General features: G+C 37.5%; 1 protein-coding gene across 1 annotated transcript in view; it reads right to left on the bottom strand.

Moving 5' to 3' along the window:
* Nucleotides 1-5,659: 5,659 nt before the first annotated feature.
* abcb7 (ATP-binding cassette, sub-family B (MDR/TAP), member 7) overlaps nt 5,660-19,671 on the bottom strand; it is a 35,791-nt gene continuing 21,779 nt past the window's right edge. The window contains exons 9-16 of the mRNA XM_053505906.1: nt 18,187-18,361; nt 17,539-17,696; nt 16,339-16,502; nt 16,102-16,231; nt 14,947-15,118; nt 13,050-13,153; nt 12,169-12,276; nt 5,660-7,064 (exon numbers count right to left, since the gene is read on the bottom strand). Of these exons, the coding sequence (XP_053361881.1) occupies nt 6,843-7,064; nt 12,169-12,276; nt 13,050-13,153; nt 14,947-15,118; nt 16,102-16,231; nt 16,339-16,502; nt 17,539-17,696; nt 18,187-18,361 (1,233 nt within the window). The 3' untranslated portion in view covers nt 5,660-6,842. The remainder of the gene's footprint in view (nt 7,065-12,168; nt 12,277-13,049; nt 13,154-14,946; nt 15,119-16,101; nt 16,232-16,338; nt 16,503-17,538; nt 17,697-18,186; nt 18,362-19,671) is intronic.

Raw genomic sequence — 19,671 nt, 5'->3', positions numbered from 1 at the left:
ACAATCTGCATGCCTAGCACTCAGCATGTCTGTGTCCTCTGTTTACTTAGAATGATGAAAGACATCACAGAATGATTGAACATACAGAACTATGAAGAAACTAAAACTAAAAGATTCATTCATCCAATTTACAGACAGGGTTTTTTCCTTCTAGTTTTAACTACAATTAAAAGATGAAATCTAACCACATATCTACTGAATATTGTCTGTCTTGCCTTTAAGATAACCGCCTCAAAGGCCCTGGCTCCTCCTACAACCCCCAACAGTCCCACCAGCATACAAATATTCTCACACTTGCCCTTATTACTGCTTTTTGTGCGCTTTCCTGCCAACGTTGAAACATTATCCCAGCTAGCGGTGAAAAAATGTCCTCATTATGTACTGAACTCTTGAATCTATGCAGGCGCATATCATGTTGGACACAGACATCTGCGGCTGGTACAGTTCATTTACCCTTATGTCAAAAAACAGCTAAAGTTGCAAATTTTGCCTTACTCAAATGTCTCTCTCTGTACAGCGCCCACAGAGAAATAGCCACAGTGATTAAATGAATGTGCCTTTTTTCAGTTCACATGCTATTATCTTTAATAAAAAAAAATTTTAATTATATATATATATATATATATATATACACTCACCTAAAGGATTATTAGAAACACCATACTAATACAGTGTTTGACCCCCTTTCGCCTTCAGAACTGCCTTAATTCTACGTGGCATTGATTTAACAAGGTGCTGAAAGCATTCTTTAGAAATGTTGGCCCATATTGATAGAATAGTATCTTGCAGTTGATGGAGATTTGTGGGATGCACATCCAGGGCACAAAGCTCCTGTTCCACCACATCCCAAAGATGCTCTATTGGGTTGAGATCTGGTGACTGTGGGGGCCATTTTAGTACAGTGACCTCATTGTCATGTTCAAGAAACCAATTTGAAATGATTTGAGCTTTGTGACATGGTGCATTATCCTGCTGGAAGTAGCCATCAAAGGATGGGTACATGGTGGTCATAAAGGGATGGACTTTACAATCAGGGATCACAGTCATCTAGGAGCAATATGTATGGGGCCATTTGGCCTACCTCTGGTAGGGCTGGAGGGGTCAGAAAAACCTGGTAGTTCTAGTGCCCAATTGGCACTAAGGGGCGTAAAGAGTGCCAAGAAAACATCCCCCACACCATTACACCACCACCACCAGCCTGCACAGTGGTAACAAGGCATGATGGATCCATGTTCTCATTCTGTTTACGCCAAATTCTGACTCTACCATTTGAATGTCTCAACAGAAATCGAGACTCATCAGACCAGGCAACATTTTTCCAGTCTTCAACTGTCCAATTTTGATGAGCTTGTGCAAATTGTAGCCTCTTTTTCCTATTTGTAGTGGAGATGAGTGGTACCCTGTGGGGTCTTCTGCTGTTGTAGACCATCCGCTCAAGGTTGTGTGTTGTGGCTTTACAAATGCTTTGCTGCATACCTTGGTTGTAATGAGTGGTTATTTCAGTCAAAGTTGCTCTTCTATCAGCTTGAATCAGTCGGCCCATTCTCCTCTGACCTCTAGCATCAACAAGGCATTTTCGCCCACAGGACTGCCACATACTGGATGTTTTTCCCTTTTCACACCATTCTTTGTAAACCCTAGAAATGGTTGTGCGTGAAAATCCCAGTAACTGTGCAGATTGTAAAATACTTAGACTGGCCCGTCTGGCACCAACAACCATGCCACGTTAAAAATTGCTTAAATCATCTTTCTTTCCCATTCTGACATTCAGTTTGGAGTTCAGGAGATTGTCTTGACCAGGACCACACCCCTAAATGCATTGAAGCAACTGCCATGTGATTGGTTGATTAGATAATTGCATTACCGAGAAATTGAACAGGTGTTCCTAATAATCCTTTATATATATATATATATATATATATATAGTGTAAGGAGTAAGAATAGATTATTGTGTTTAACCCCCCAAAAAAATTCAGACATTTGCACTTAAGATAGCAATGGCTTTTTAACAGAAAGAAGGGACTACACTAAAATATGTTTCAAATCATTCAATTAATTATTAAAATTTTTGTTTTAATTTAAATTATTATCTCCTGGAGAAACCTTAAGGTTAAAAGCAAGATTAAGTCCTTTTTACAACATTGTTCTATTTATTTAAAAAAAATCTCTTGAATTAATCACACTGAGACTCTGCATTTAGCCAACATCACATTTACTGAGATGAATGACATATAGTTAGTTAATGCTCAATCAAATTGTATTTTAATGATTGTTTATCAGGGGATTTAATAAAAGTTCGGACCTCTTTGAGTCATTACTGTAATAATGTTTAAGTTGCTCGTTTTTTTTTTTTTTTACTTTTCTTTTGATTTTGTTAAATAGACAAATCCGACTGCTGATTTTTTTCAATTGTCAATATTTAAACACGGTAAAAGTATTGGTGGTAAAGAAGTTTACTTCCTCAAACTCTGGCAATCTGTAAATGCAGTGCCTTTGTGTCAGTTGCCATCACATAATTGAATAAAGTTCATGTGCGCAATTTAAATCATGTGATCACAATATAAACATCCGTTCCTAGACAATTCCAGGATTCGTTAAAAAAACATACCTGACCAAACAGTATTATGAAAAATCAGGAGGCTACCAAACCAAGCTCGATCCTAAATTTCTGAACATCCCACAGGGCACCATTAAATCCATTATTTAAAAATGGAAAGAATATGGCACAACCGCAACCTGTCACAAGCAGGCCATCCACTAAATGTCAGTGATTAGGAAAGGACAGTATTAGTCAGAGAAGCAACCAAGAGGCCATGGTTAACTTTGAAGGAAGTGGGATAAGACACGCTAGCCACAGGACAACTACAATCCAGACTCTCCACAAAGATGCACTAAAAAGTTGAGTGTATTTAACTCTATTAAAAAAAACTGACAGCTTTATTTTAACTTATACCCCAATTTATTTTTTTGTTACACTTACTAAAATTCCCTTTTTTTTTTTTTTTTTTTACATTTTCTTAAGTCAATTTATGTGTAAAGAACTAAAATAAAATTCTAAAAACAACTCACATACTCTTAATAACCCCTTAATCCTGGGACCAGTGATTGAAATGCAGGAAAACACATTAGATAAGATACCAGTCTATTAAGGTACCCTGTGCACATTCATTTTAACATCCTTTGGAATTCTGGTGCAATTATATTTTAGCTAATCCACCTACCAGGATGTTTTAAGGAGGTAGGAGAAAACCAAAGAACCCAGGAAAACTCGATATGAACATGGGAACAACATGCAACAACAAGAAGGCCATATAAACCCATGTGAATATCAAACCCATGAACTTGGAACTCTGAAGTTAACAAAAGAATCCACTGCACCAAAACTACACTAGGGCTGCTTGAAATAAGAAACATACCTGTGCTAAAATGGCCCAGTTGATGCCAAGCCCTCAATCCATTATTTTTGGATCTGAATCTGCAGCAAGATTCACCAGTAGTCTTAATTCAGTATGACAATACTTGAGCAAGTATGCCAAGAATTATTTAGAAAGAGATGCGCAAACCTGATGGAAATCTACCTCATAAGACTTGTAGTTGTAATTGCAGCCAAAGGTGGTTCTAGTCAAATATTGACCCAGTGGGTTGAATGCTTTTAAAGCCAAGAAATGTCAGCTTTAATGTTGAATTTTCCTTTGCGTCACATTTGCGTTAAAAGTAAAAATCCAATTAATTCATTTCATTTCATTGTAAAATGTGGAGAGGTTCAAGGGTGGGTGTGGATGAATAAGAATGCAAGATACAGAAGCTACTGAGACGTTATATCTCTACTTTTAACCTAATAATATATGTATATACTGTATAACTACTAACCTACTGATAGTAGAAAGCACATTTTCAAACATATTTATAGGATTTAATTCAGCATATGGTTGTACTGTGTACTGTACATGATGTGCTGGGCAAGACAGATATCATGTAACACACCATATGTGAAGAGCTATCAGTGAATAGAAGCAGCAAGCAGAGAACAGGTTTGTGCTTTAAAAAAAAAAAACTCTCAAGAGTCTGGTTTAAAACAATGCTGCCTTGTGCTTGCTGCTTAAATGACAGGAGAGGCAGTAAAGCTACTCAAGCAGCAGTAGCATGAGGGACAGTGACTAGGCTTAATGAAATAGGAATCAGTGCCCAGTCGTGAATGCATTTATGGATTTACAGATAAGTAACAGGTCCGAAAGATTCAAACCTTTTACACCCCATCCCACATGCCAGAAAGCATTCGTATACACACTATGTGGTTGAAACAAACAGAAGCAATTTTATATACTTGCAAATTTTCTTTTGGATATTTGGACTGATACTCTAAGTTGGTGTTACTGGTGATGAGACTTGGATTCATTACCAGGAACCTGATATTAAACAGCAGAGTATGGAACGGAAACATCCTCAATCGTTGACCAAGAAAACGTTTAAAAGTCAACCATCAGGTGAAAAATTGATGCTTATAGTTTTCTGGGATTCTCAAGGTACACAAGCCAATATTGGAACATTACCAGAAACTAGACTTTAACCTGTTTGGTCCTCTGAAAGCAGCCCCATGAGGACGAAGATTAATTTCTGACAAGAAATGAGGACAGCGGTGCATTCGTGACTCACAGCTCAGCCTAAAACATTTTTTAATGAGGGAATATGAAAGCTTGTTGACAGATGGACAAAGTCTATTGAAAAAAGCAAGGAGATTCTGTCCAAAAATAATTCATTTCTATCATGGAAAAGTAAATGAAAATAAATTTGACAGTTTAATAAATTCTACAATTTCTACAAATTCTACAATTTGTGAGAATTTTGAAAGCTTCATTTCAAAATCCAAAAAGTTAAAAAACATTTAACGTGTTAGATGGATTTGCAGTGATGGCTGATTTTATGAAAACACCACCCTCATCAACCAACTAGTTTTCAGCAGGCATTTTACAGGGTTAGCATTGAGCTACCATGATTAAGTAAACAGTAGGTTTATCAAAACGTTATTTAAACATTGTATATACACTATTTGGAGAAAACTGGACACATAACTGCCATACCCATATGCACACTTTGGACATAATATTTCTGATTTAGTCCCTTTGCTGTTGCCTTAACCTCCACTCTTCTCCATATTGCTGTAGGGATTCGCTCATTTAGCTGCAAGAGCATTAGCGTGTCCAGGAACTGATATCAAGTGAAGACGACTGGCATGCAGAAGGCGTTCCTGTTCATCCAAAAGTGTTCAGTGTTGCCGAGGTCAGTGTCCTGTGCAGGATGTCCTTTTTGTCCACAGGTTGACGTCCAGAGGTGCATTGGTATTCTGGAACCGGTTTTGGCCTCTTAGATTTAGTGAAGGGAATCTTATACAATTGTGTGCTTCCAACTTTGTGGTCATGTTGTACATCTCAGTAAGAACTGGCCTCTGCTGGCACCGTTTGCAAAGCACATTGTATGAGGACATTGCAGACTATATTTGTTTACTCTTTAATGAATTTCAATGGCATTTATTGCAGTCTGTTAATTATTTTATTCAATAGCTGTTAAGCTGGGTCAATTCTGTCAATTCCTAATTGACTAATATTGTAGCTGTTTTTACGGCTTCTGGTAATGTAACTCGAACAAAAATAACCCAAAATAATTCAGATTTTTTTGTGTCTCCTTTACTTGCCAACATACATTATGTAAAATAACATTAAGGTCTAATTAAAAGGCAAGATAAGCATTAGCAGCTCTTTTGTTTCATCCCAAAACATTTGTGGAGGGGTTTCATTTACAAATACAGTTTCAGGTCCTATCATATTTTCTCCTTTATGAAATCCAATGACGTTAATTGCAGTATCGTTGCTCCATGAACATATGGAATCCTGAACATGTGCTAAATTAGATTTAGTCATGAACAGCTGGTCTAATATTATCTTGCTCCACACCTACACACGAACCAACAGCTTAGAAATTAGACCTTCGATGCTATTCAGACATCAATCATAAGCTCGAGTGACACATTTATCATAGCAAAACAATTAGCGCAAACACAAGTTTTTTCATAATAATAATAAATGTGTACTTTCGACCACCAGAATGTCATTCCATGAAGCATGACTATAAAGCTGTCCACTCCAGAAAGCTGATTTGGAGTTAAATTACATATTTATTGCTTTTTTTGACAATATTTTCAATCAATCTACATATAAACCCAGGACGACTAAATAACTACTCATTATGCTGAATTCTGGTCACAATGAGCAAATCAAGGCTGGGGACATTTCTGCTCTCGAAGTGCAGCGAGGAATGTGAAAATCATTATGTCTTCTTAAATAACCTATCAAATTTTATGAAATTTCCTTTGAGATTATGTTTGTGAACTTCCATTATATTTCTGGTCTAAATAAATGGGGGGTTCAAGTGTCGGAAATAACAAGAAACTCAATGTTTATATTAAAAATTTTCCTATCACTTCCCAATCAGTATTTCACTTACAAAACAAGCATAAAGATACTTGTGCATCTGCGTGACGCAAATCTTCTCCCTTGCCCAAACCCATCACTTTATACTGATATGTACACATCTGTGATAAAAAGGTTTTTCCACGAGCACTTATATAATGTTCTATAAATGAAAGACATTGATAGTGCACATAGGAAAGATGACAGAATACCCCACCAAACCCAGGAGACCATCTGAACCTACAGTGGGCAGTTATTAACACTGCTGAGATCAGACTAAACTCAAGTATGTGATCAGAGAAACTTTGTCATAGGTAGATTTTTACGTGCACCTCACTAAGTCTGACTGCACAAAGAAACAACTTGTATGTGTGTGTCTCAGCAGGAACAGTTGCCGCAGCCCTTGACACTGTTGAGGATCTCCTCCTGCAGCTTCCTGCGCTCCTCCTCCTTCTGCGAGACGCTCTCGGCTGGAGCGGACTGCGCCTTGTCTGCGTTGTGGTTAAGCACTTTGTTGTTCTGCGTGTGCCACAGATCTGCGTAAAGGCTGCCGGGAGTGCTCAGGAGCGTGTGGTGATCGCCTCGCTCTGCCACCTTACCCTGCAGCATCATGGGAAACGAAAGATGGGAGAGGTGAGGCGAAGAGGGCGAGAGGAGAGAGTGAGAGAGGCACACGGTGGGAAAAAAAGAAAAAGCAAGAGAATTAAGTGATGGGACAGAAAGGATAGGTGAGAAACAAGCAGAGTTGACAGAGGGTATGACGGATAACAAAGAGGGTGAGAGAAGAGAGGGCACAGGAGGAGGCAAAATAGAGAAAAGGGGGGGAGGGTATAAGACAAAGGCGGAAGGGGGATACAGAACAGATGAGGTGAAAAAGACGGAAATTGAAGAGGGGGCATGAGCACATACAAGAAGGACCAGATAGAGAGAGAAAGGTAGAGGAGATTGGAAGGCAGTGATGAGTGGGGGTGGGTTAAGGGGTTGAATGAAAAAGGAAGCAAAAAAGAGAAACACAGAAAAAAAGAGAGAGAGAATTACAATTAAACTTCCACAGAGCAGTCGAGGTTAATGACAATTTACAGTATCTATTTTTTGCCACAACTGTCGTGATAGAAACCTCCTCTTGTGTGATCTAGAGCACTCTGTTCCTCATACTGTTCTGTGCAGTAAGTAAACAAAAGCATCTCTCCCTCTCTTTCTCTGACGCGCACGCACACAAAATCTGGCATTTGAGACAGCCTTTGCCTTGGGAGCGCTTGAAAAGTGTATTACAGTGCTGTTCGCCCGAGCATTATCGACTGTCTTAAATGGATGTGATTCTGAAGCAAATGAGAGCACTGAGATGAGGGGCAATGGCAGATGAGCCAAAGAAAGAGGGCGTATGAAAGAAAGAAGACACAGACCGCGAAAACATGTAGCGGCCCTGAGCAGGCTCACACAGGCTGTGTGTGGGCGCGCTCGCAGCACCAGGTCCTAAAAGACTGCCAGCAAATTAAAAAAAAAAAAAAAAAAAAGTAAAAACTATTACATTAAAAGTATGAGAAAATTTAAATTCATACATTTAAAACTATATATGTATTAGTTCATAGAAGGACAGCTGAATATGTCAGAAACCTTCCTGCCACCAATATGCTGGCTACGTTTTTTAGGAATGAGAAATTTTGAGACCCTTCCTATCAAGAAACGATATACAGCAAAACCATCTCTAGCAGCACAGTGTGAAGATGCTCTATGACCTCCAGAAGGCATGAGGCACAACCTTTAACCTTTGTCTCGATGCTTCCCCCATTCCCGAGGCTGAAAGGTCTCCACCCTTGAGAGATGCATGGAGGTGTTGAAGCCAGAGCCGAGCATGAAGCACTACCACTCATTATTTTAATGAGCTCCAGCAACCCCCCCACCCTCCCTCTTCTCCTCTCCTCTCCTGTGCACCACTGCCGCCACCGAACACCTCGTCCGTGTGTGTGAGCATTCATTATGCCCTAAATTACACAAGTGAAAAAAATAATAAATCCTGCTTACAGGATAACATTTTCTAATCGTAAAAATTGTCCTGCGCCTTTTAACGTGATGGATAAAATATAAATTTACAGACTGCTTGTGGATCAGCACGTTTAAGACACCATTCAGCTTTATAAAGTATACCACTGGACCTGACACATACTGTAGGATTTCCTACAATTGCTGAAATTGCTTAGATGAAATGGAAGTGACACTGATTTTGTTCATCACCTATCTCACAATTTACCACAGCCAGAAACATGACTCCTTTCAGATTAGCCTGCAGGCATAATTTTCTTATTTTAACCTCTTTTTTAAAAATCAACCTAATAATATCTATCCTATCTCTCCCAAGATATTAATATTTAAAAATGTTAGTAACCATGGTTAGTCACCATGACAATAAGCATAAATAATGGTTTAGACTAGGCCTACAGTTACTTATGGCATTTGGACTGATCTAATTGTAACAAAAGCATTAGTATTTTAGATAATTTACTAGAATAAAGTTCTTACATACCACAGCTTGATTCTGATTGGTAAGAAAGTGTTGATTCAGCTTTTAACATACCATCTCTGACAATAGATCTGACTGCAATATTTATATCAGTATAAACAAGACTTGTACAGTGGATGATTAACTTAAACTGACTTTGAAAAGGAAAAAAGGTAATTTATCATCTAGTAAAGTTCATTTTAGCATTTTGGAGGAGTCTCCATGTTTTTTGTTTTCCAACAGGGAAGGACTTTCTCTGTAAGATGCTGAGCTGCAATGTTTGTCTTACAAAAAAAAAAAAAAAAGAAAGAAAATAAAAAGAGCCAATGTATGGACAAACATACATGTTTAATATATTATTGTAATGAAAAACGTTGGTCATGATCTTAGTTCTTCTCTACATATCTTCCACCTAAGGCAACACCCATCTCCAAATGATGTATGAGCTGGTGGGGTCCGTCTTTGAAGAATCCTTCTTTTTGGGTCTTGAGGCACAGTTCCACCTGTGCCCACCACAAAGTGGCTTCCTCAAGTGATTGCAGAGGAAGAAGTCACTGAGTGCAAGTTTGGGGGAGTAGGGTTGGATGAGGCAGAAATTCATAACCCAAGTAAACCAGTTTTTTATCAATCTCCTTCACAATGTTTTTCTTACAATGGAACAAATATCAGCATATACTTAAAACTTTTCAACCGGGTGCGCCGTTTTGGTTTTAAACCTTAACGTAACTATTCTGCGAGACTTCTTAAAAAAAAAAAAAAAAGAAAAAGTTCATGAACATACTCGTTGCCGGAGACATATATTGGGCAAATATTTTCCGTTTTTTCCTGCCCAAATCAGACACCTGCTCTCAACTAAAAAAAGCATGTTTCTCAGTTTTAATGTGTGTGTTTGTGTGTACATGAAAATGGCTTTAATTCCTGAATGATTAACATCACATCAGCATAAGCATTTTTAAAAGTCTTGACTTCTCTTACATCTTGAGTGTTTGATTTCAAATTTAATGTGATGGTGTACAAAATGCAAAAGGAAAAAAAATTTGTTCCAAAATTCATGGCTGTATGTATGTGTGTATGTATGAATGAGCATGTGAAGAATTAAAAATATTTGCCCAAATTATGTCTCCCGGGAAAGAGTATTCCGATGGTACCGCTCTGCATAATGACGCTAGAGGTCAACACAAAAAAATGCACCTGGTTGGAAAAAAATTAATGCGCCTTCTTTAGGACAACACGCCAGCCTATTCAGCTCAAACGGTAAAACTTGCAAGCGACTTGGAGTGCACAATTCTGCCTCATTCCCCCTACTCCCCCGACCTTCATCCATCTCTTTGTGGCAAGCGTTTGACAAAGGTGATCCACCAGCTCATCCATCGTTTGGAGAAGTGCGTCACCTGAGGTGGAGGATATGTAGAGAAGGACTAAGCGCACTATCAACGTTTGTTTTCATTACATTATTTTTTCTTAAATGATAACAATAATAACATTTAGCAGTGATAATTTTAAAACTGCCCCACCCATTTATATATCTGATGCCCTTTCCCACATTCCCACAAACATTTTGATCCTAAAAAAGGAAATCCATCAGAAAGTTAATCAGGAAATTCATCGGAGTTCAGTACAGCTTGCCGTGAGTCAGGAGAAATGTCAGCCACCAAAAAAAAAAAAAAAAAAAACCTGAAATATAGTTGCTGAATGAAAAAATAGGAGAGCAGTGTGTAAGTAGGTGGTTTGTCTCTCTTTGCAGTGAATCATTGAGACCAAAAATTCAGAATTGCTAGAACTGAAGGGATATCACCAATGATTTGTGCGAACATGATAAGATCTCGAGGCTAATGTATAGTCAATTCATTTGAAATTAACAACAAAGCTGAGCATAATTTCAATTACAAACAGCTCAGAAACGTGGGAAGTACCCATTACTTGCTAGGCAAAAGAAACTGACGGGTTTAATCAGTGTATAGCAATGGAATCGGCCAAGTCAAACTTTCTGTGGGATTAAAAAGGTATATGTACTTTTTTGGTGAAAGTCAAATGTGCTGATGATATCTTAGCACGCATTAAGTGTGATCAACATTCATTGATCAGTAAGTAACTAAAGAATTTTATGTAACTTGACCATTACAAACTGTTATAATGGCACACACCATAAAACTTAGAGAATAAATGAAGTCATGCTAGTTTTAGTTCTTTTCTAAACTAACAGACTGACACTATTGACCATGTTTCATAAGAGATGTGGTAAACTCTTGGCCTTATTTCCAAAGGACTGTGCTATTAAATCACTACTGCTTATCTAAAGGTAAAAAGAACAAAAAAATATGCGAGGTCAGCTTTGGAGGACAGGGCACATACGATTCACAGGTCTCCTCTCTTTCACACACAGCCCCAGCTTCCCATTAACCGCATGACGCTCAAGGCCACCTCAGCACTAAAAGCTGTTTTCTTATAGTGACTAAGAAAATGTGCAGCAAATACTGTCTCTTCATCCCAATCTTTTTAACGTTTTTTTTTTTTTTTTTTTTTAATGAGCTGGTTAAAATGAAAAGATGGCATTTGTTTGAAAGCTGTTTATGCCAAATTCTGAGGAAAATCGTGGCCCAAATCACATTTAATTCTTTTTTAAAAAGAAAAGTTCCTCAATGCCATGCTTTGAATTTGACATTTATCTTTAATAATACTTGAGAAATAATAAGAAAACACAATACTTAGCCATTCCCAGCAGAGACAAACTGAAACAAGTTTAGAACTACATCAACTGTCCACTTAATTAAGAACGTTCAGCAGGTTTCTAATCAGCCAATCATGTGACTATTTAGTAATAATTAATTAATTAAAGCACATACAGGTCATCAGAAGGAATGAATGTTAAGCATTGAGCAGCGCAGCCACACAACTGGCTGATTAAAACTAATGTGCAGATGTACAGGTGTTCCTAATAAAGTGGATGGTAAGAATATTTCCAATGTCCAATATTTAATTACCAATGTGATTTTTTTCCAAAGTCAGCATCTACACCCCTTAATGAAGCCCTCAACCTTGAAATCTTTTTCACTCTCCTTCAATTTGCATCACTTTAAATGGATGCAATTAATTAAAGTAAATGAATAAACAGTCAGAGTATGTCTGGTCTTAAAAGGCAAACAGCTCTTATTTGCAAGATGAACCGAACGCAATTATGAATTACTCCTACAGTATGTGTGGTCTTACCTGATTCAGCACAATAATCTCATCTGCATCCACAATGGTGGACAGCCGGTGGGCAATGAAGACAGATGTTCTGTCAGTTACCATTTCTTTCATGGAGCTCAAAATGTTCTGGAAATCAACAAGGTACAACTCAATCAATGTCAGAACATTAAAACGAGTCCCTACAACACCCCCCCCCCCCAAGTGATGTCTCAAAGAGAGCTTTCTTGTTCATTTGCAATATCTAGCAACAATATGATTGACAGGATTTATATGAAGACTTCCTTGTGACATGATACGTGAGGGAGAATAATAGCTAAATAAAAATTGAAAGCCTTCAAATGCAAACAGTGCCGATGTCTGTAATAACTTATAAAGCCTCATTCTTATGATGAAAAAAAAAACCCACAGAGCTTCCTTCTAGAATGTAAATAAGTAAAATGCTCCAAATCTACTAAGAGAAAAATATCTACGCTTTATTGAAGTTCATTGTTAGCTGTTCTTTTATTCAATAAATATCTGAAGTATGAAGTAAGAAACTATCAGAGATTGCTGCACATGTCAGGATGATAATGAATTAAAACCAGGACTACTTTGTTAAAATATAACATTGAATCATGGTTATACTAACTATTGCCAGGGTCAATTAGTTTTCAAAAATATATATATTTTTTTTCCAGATAATAATTATGTTAATTTTTTTATGAGAGAAGATACCAAATTAAAAACTGATTTATCCATATTTCCTTATATTTAGAAATTCTAATAATTTTAGGAAAAATAATGTAACTTTTGTATTAAATTACACTGGTTAGTCTGTCACACACACTTTTAAAGGGTTAGTGCACTGGTATAAGCAGAGAAAAGTAGTGTTTCCACACAAAACAAGAAAAATAACGGACCTCTTCGGTAATTGAGTCGAGGGAGGAAGTTGCTTCGTCATAGAGCAGGATAGGCGGGTTCTTGAGGATCGCCCTGGCGATGGCTACACGCTGTTTCTCTCCACCTGTCCGCAGGTGTGAGCTCATTAATGAAAGCATTATGCAATACATCATTATACATATTTATAATGATACACAATCACTTCTTAGCCAATGGCCCAATTGACACTATTCACATTTAATTGTGCTAATTATTATCGACAACTGTAATTACTGCTGACAAGCAGCTTTTATTTCAAGCAGCAAATTGTCCTGACCTTGAATAATTGTGTGCTTGTGTGTTTGGTTCACTGCAGTTTACATGCATCGTCATGGCGTTTCGCATTAAAACTGCATTAGCATTTAGTATTAGTATTTGTAAATCATTTCAGTAACTGTATTCACTTTATAATGAGAACCGCTGCCACAATTAGCAATTCAGGCATTCACACATGCTGAAAGCTCTGTTAGCGCAGGACTTCTTAGGGAACCTTTGAGAACGAATAATTTCAAAGGAGAAAAATTTTATTTATTTTACAAATAGTCTCATTCGTGTTATCTGACAGTTTACACCATAAATGACCATATACCTCAATTATTATACTTGAAATGTCCTTAAGAGCTTAGTGACAGCAAATAACCAGTTAAAATTAAGTGATTATGAAAATCTTTATATACAATCCGATAAACAGAGCTTTTCTTATGGTGAATAAAACAGTCTCCAGTGAGTTACAAATTATCCGCACTCTGACTGTTAAATTAATTTTAAATAACTTTGAGAAGAGTTTTTTCTGCATTATTGCCTTGCTTTTATATACACTTTGTCCATCTGTCAACAGGCTTTCATATTCCCTCAATAAAAATGTTTTATGCTGAGCTATGAGACACGAATGCACCGCTGTCTTGACTTCTTCATCAGGAGTGAACCTTCATCCTCGTAGGGCTGCTTTTAGGGGACCAAACACGTAAAATACCAGTGGAGCAAAATCAGGACTATAGGAAGGATGTTTTAACACCTAACAAACCTTGAAATCTTCTTCTTTCGTGCAAATCATAAGTGCACAATAAACTGATGCAACATATTCACACTTGCACAGAAGTGACTGAGGAGACAGTAGCCTTGGACAGAAAACGCTCATATGATGTTTTAATATGACCAAAGTGTGGATACTTTTTTTTGCCTTTGTATATTAAAAAAAGCATGTTTGTGCCCTTGACATAGCACAGAACACTGTCCTCCATTTGTTTAGCTATAATGTATTGTTAATTCCCGTATCACAGAAAAAATGAAAAATGCTATTCGAGTCTGGCTAGGACGAATGGGACTCAACAGAGACCACCCAGCACAATTTTATCATGAAACCTATGTGTTAATTAAATTTGTAACACAATTCACAATGAGTAAAAGGTTTAAGCCACCTGTAGGTGCAAACCTATATACATTATAATTTAATAATAATAAAATAATTTGATTTTGGAGTTACATGAAAATGTTTACCCATAAGTTGATAGATATACAGTGCTATAACTATCACACTGAGATACCCAGCACCACAATAAAGCGCATTAGAGATAAACAAACAAATTAAAGCATTTGTTTAGTAAAATACCCTTTTTTCTTCTCATGCTCTGGGCATCTACTATTTAATATCTCAGACACAAAATCTGCTCATGCTGGGAACACAGCCTAGCGGCGTGTCCATCCCTGAGTCACTGTTCAACTCGAGTCCACAGCTTTATCTCGATGTCAGACCAAGTGTTATTAAGCATCTAAAAATAACACTAACAACAAAGAGTAAAATGCATGCTGCAGTGTTATCTGTGTGCAGTTCCTCACTAGCTACACACCTTAATAGCTTTTGATTGATGTTTGTTGTACCTGAGAGTTTCAATCCTCGCTCTCCGACCTGCGTCTCGTATCCATGAGGCATTTTCAGGATGGCGTCATGGATGCCAGCAAGCTTAGCTACACTATATACTTCCTCAGGTGATGCGTTGATGTTGCCATACTGCAGGTTGTAGAAGATGGTGTTGTGAAAGAGAACTGCATCCTTAAACCCAAAGAGAGAAATTAGATGTTTGCACCAATTGTTTGTTAGGGATAAAACCTACAGTATACTTTACTAATCTCTCAAAACGAAGTCTACATTAGAACCAACAGGACCATTATTGAGAACTATTCATTCAAAAACAAATCAAAGAGTGAACTCAGCCATTAGCTTCCAAAAAGTGTGTGCAATAAGGTTGATTGCTTCAGCCTCTTAATGACCCATATTTACACTACCAGGCAAAAGTTTGGTTACACATTTTACTCCATGGTCTTTTCTGCTTTCTCATTACACTTAACAATACTGTTGTCCTAAAATAACAACTGACTGATGTTGTTACTTAATTACCAAATACCATGTGCTAGCTCAGTTTTGAAAAAATAAAAAAATAAATCCAGTATTGCGCTATAATTTAAAAATAATTTCAAACTCGTGTCCAAACTGGTACAGTACTTGCAAAGGACACTAGGATAATGTAGGTAAGAAATTAGTAAAATGTTATCTTTACAACAGGAAAATGAGCCTCTAGGCAAAAAAATATATAAACAATGTAGGATTAACCCACCTGCTTTCATAAGAATGTCAAGGACATTCAGCAGTTCATCAATAAGTTAATCAAACTCTTAATATTTATTTTCAATACTTAGTGGTAGACAAGTTGCAGTTTTAGATTTTAAATGTCTTATTAACTTTTAAATGCATGGTTTAACTTTTATCAACTGTTATTGTACATTTTATTTACATCAAATCAGCTCCCCAGACAAAAACAAATATTATAAATGTTATTTGTTCTCCTAATACTTGGCTACGCCTCACCACCTTAATGACAGTGTCAAATCCGCTAGGATGCCAGTAGTGCCTAGACCTTTTTTACGCACTTACGCACTGTCAATTTTATCACACTCTTCAACTGAAAACCTTAGACAACAAAAGGCAATCATGTTAAATAACACCCCTCCACCCCAACTCAACAGTTTAAAACTCACCTGAGGCACTACGCCCAAAGCTTTTCTTAAACTCTCCAGACTGACATCTCGGATGTTCTGGCCTGCGATATAGATGTTACCTTGCTGGGGTTCATAGAACCGAAACAGCAAGCGCACGATGGTACTTTTCCTTTATAAAAAAAAAAATAGGGGAAAAAACATCAATAGCTACCAGAGAAACATCATAAAATAGGACTTCATGCAGGTTGGTGGTGAAGAGTGAAGTAACTCCTTTACCCAGATCCACTCCCGCCAACAATGGCCACTTTTTTCCCTACAGGTACTTCGAAGGAAACCCCGTTGAGGACCTTTTGTCCCTCCAGATACTCAAAGTAGACGTCCTCGAAACGGATTGAGGCGTCCTGTGGGGTAACGAGCAGTGGGGGGGCCAGGTCTCTCTCCTGTGAGCAAGCAAACACACAATAGATGGGTTTATTGCATCAGTAAAAAAGATATATGTTTAAAAAGACAACATGGCATTTTTCAACCATGACCTGATAAAATGTTTGACGAAGAATTTTAGCAATAACATCTGTAACTTAGTCTTTAATAAAAACTGTCTGAATTTACGTCATTATTAAGGGAAATCTGTGCACACCAATGTGTGTATAGATACATACTGTACATAATAACAAATTAGCATTTTTAGCCATGTGACATCATCATAGCCAGCATCTCAATTATGCACCAATGCTGTTGTGTTTTATGCTTTGTGTCAGCTAAATATGAAAAAAAAATACCAAAAAAACAGCATCTGACTCTTGCATACATTTTACTTAAATTTTCATTAAAAAAACAAAACAAAAAAAAAAACATCTGCTGTACCAAGATGCAACAGATGTATTGAATAAGTTTATGCTAATTCTAAGTTTATCTGTTTTGCTTAAGGAATGAAATAATCCTTTGTTATGGTTTGATGGGCTGGTCAGTCATGCACAGAGGCGTTGAATGGGTGTGGGTTTAGGCGACTGAGACACATTACTGATCAGTGGGAACAACTAGCCAGATTTGATTCTATATAATTACAGGCTGCATGCTGAATTAGCCCAAATGAAGAATGAGCTTCATCAACCTTGAATGCATTTCAACCACCACCTTCAAAAAAACAAATGTTTCAGGGACTAAAATGGATACTGAAGCATACGTTATGCAAATGTGTAGTGCTTAAATCCACAGAAAGAGCCAGGGTTAAGAATATGACTACTGGCAAAAAAAAAAAAAGACACTGACATTCTGGAGAGGCAGAACAATAACGTCCTGATGAATATTGTAGTTATTAACACGAGGAACAATTCAACATCGTTTCCAGTGAATTACCTCAATCAAGCAGGCCTCATTAATAAATCAAACGAAATGGCCGATAAAACAAACGCGGTGGTCGCACTGCAGTGTTTGAACAAAGATGTATGGAGTGGAGGATCATGGAAATCAGTCTACCTTAATCTTGGTGTCCACACTAAGCAGAGTGAAGAGTGTGTTCATGTCGATAAGAGCCTGCCTAGTCTCTCTGTACACAGTGCCCAGGAAGTTGAGGGGCATTGAAAGCTGAAAGAGGAGCCCGTTAACCATCACCAGATCTCCCACAGTCATGGTCCCTTAAAAAAAATAACAAGGAAATTAGAAATGAGGGCCATAGTTGGAATTTTATTGTTCAATATAGATTAAATAAGTATATAATGGTGACAAACAGGTATGTGAAAACACCAACAAAAGAAAGCAAAAAAGCTTTATGCAAATTTGACACATTGCTCCTGCTTTTAACAAAAAAAAAACTTTCTTTAAGAAAAACATAAAAACACACACCAGATTTGAATTATATTTTGTATGCAGCAATGGGAGAAAAGAACTCCACAGGTCATAGCTAAAAAATAACTTTTGAAAACTTGTAGAATTTTTGGTTAAAGGTGCAAATATAGCGTGATGCTAATTCGTACTTAGCCTAGGCAATTAGATTTTTTGGTGACAAACATATAACAAAGAAATGGGCACCGTGCTGGAGCATGTAGTTTTCCTGCAATCTTATTAATAACACTGACTAATCTATATGAAATAGTTTAAGGTTTAAAATGCTTTAAGAATTTTCACCTGCAATGATGCCCTTGCTAGCCAGCACCATGATAGCCGTGAGACCGACGCTGAAAATTGCGCTCTGTCCGAAGTTTAGCATGGCCAGGGTCGAGGTAGTCTTCAGTGAGGAGGATTCATAGACTTTGAGGAAACTGTCGTATCTCTCTGCTTCATATTTCTCATTGTTGAAGTACTAGAAAGAGACAGAGAGCGAGAGAGAGAGCGTGAGAGAGCCACAAAAAAATAGCTGAAGGGCTGTAAGCATACTGAAATTCATAGCTATTTAAGGACCTGCAAGGACACTGCAAAAATAAGTAAAAAAATAAATGTAAAATAAAATATAACCGCATCCACAGACAGATGTTTTTTTATCTCTATCTGTAAAGTAAACATTATCAGCTTCAAAAAGTTCAATAGTCAAGTGGTAAAACATATGTTGGGGTGCAAGCAAATTTAGGAACAAGGTTTAAAGGCTGTTGAGTTGAAAACTCAGCAGGTTATCAGAATAAAAATAAGGAGGAAAAACAACGAGATCCCTTTCACTGCTGTTTGAAAACAGAACTCCATCACAGTTATATTAATTAGTTTCCAAACGTGACAAACAGAGGTGGAGTGATAAATGCACCTTATTAAAAGAATCAGTCTTATCAACAGCACTGCTGACGACATGATTACAAAAAGCATCGGCGCAAATGAGAAGTACACTCTCCAATACCGGGCCACACTGACAGTCATTCGAGACCCTTTCTGCTTCACGCAGAGAGCGCTACTTGGCTTCATTAGCGCATTACCAATGTGTGTGGCTGCCTCCCCTGGCAGCATGATCAAAAAAAAAAAAATTTTCCTGGACCGTAATGACAATCAGAATATTTCATCAGATCACGACAAACTTAACTAGAACTTCCTGTGCCAATTAGTTATGGGAGAGAAAGGTATCAAGAAGCAAGCAGCCGAGTTTCATAGCAATTTCTCTGCTGTCAGGAAATGTGCTCAACAGAGCAGAGGAGACGAGCGTGCGGTAAAGAAATGCTTGTGTGTACGTGTGTATATGTGCGTGTGTTTTGATGTTCTGCAGAAGCTTTTGCGAGTGGAGGACAGATTAGGAGTGGGTGGGGATCTAATTATGTATGCACACTGGCTTACAGTGATGCTAAATCCAGCTGCATTGACATCAGTGACTGAAATAAAGCCTTAAACAAAATACATCTGCGTTTAACAACAAGGGCAGGGGAGAAAAAAAAAGAAGCAGGAAGAACTGAAGAAAAGCTGAAAAGAAGAAGAAAGTAGCAAGCTAACAAAGAAGTTGAAGGCATTAGTCAAAACCGTCAGTGGAGAATGTTAAAGACTAATGCAGGGAACAGAGGATCAAGGATTTGGAAAGAGAGTTAATATTCTCCTATCGCGCAAAATTGGTTTATTTTGCACTCACAATTTAAATCCCAAAGGCAGATTAACTTTATTCTCATGTTGCACTTTGAAGCTCCACAGAATTAAATGAGCTAA

Source organism: Clarias gariepinus, chromosome 10 (assembly GCF_024256425.1).
Source record: "Clarias gariepinus isolate MV-2021 ecotype Netherlands chromosome 10, CGAR_prim_01v2, whole genome shotgun sequence".
Lineage (NCBI taxonomy): Eukaryota > Metazoa > Chordata > Actinopteri > Siluriformes > Clariidae > Clarias > Clarias gariepinus.
Note: the sequence above shows the minus strand (reverse complement) of the source record. Positions and strands in the feature narration are given on the sequence as shown.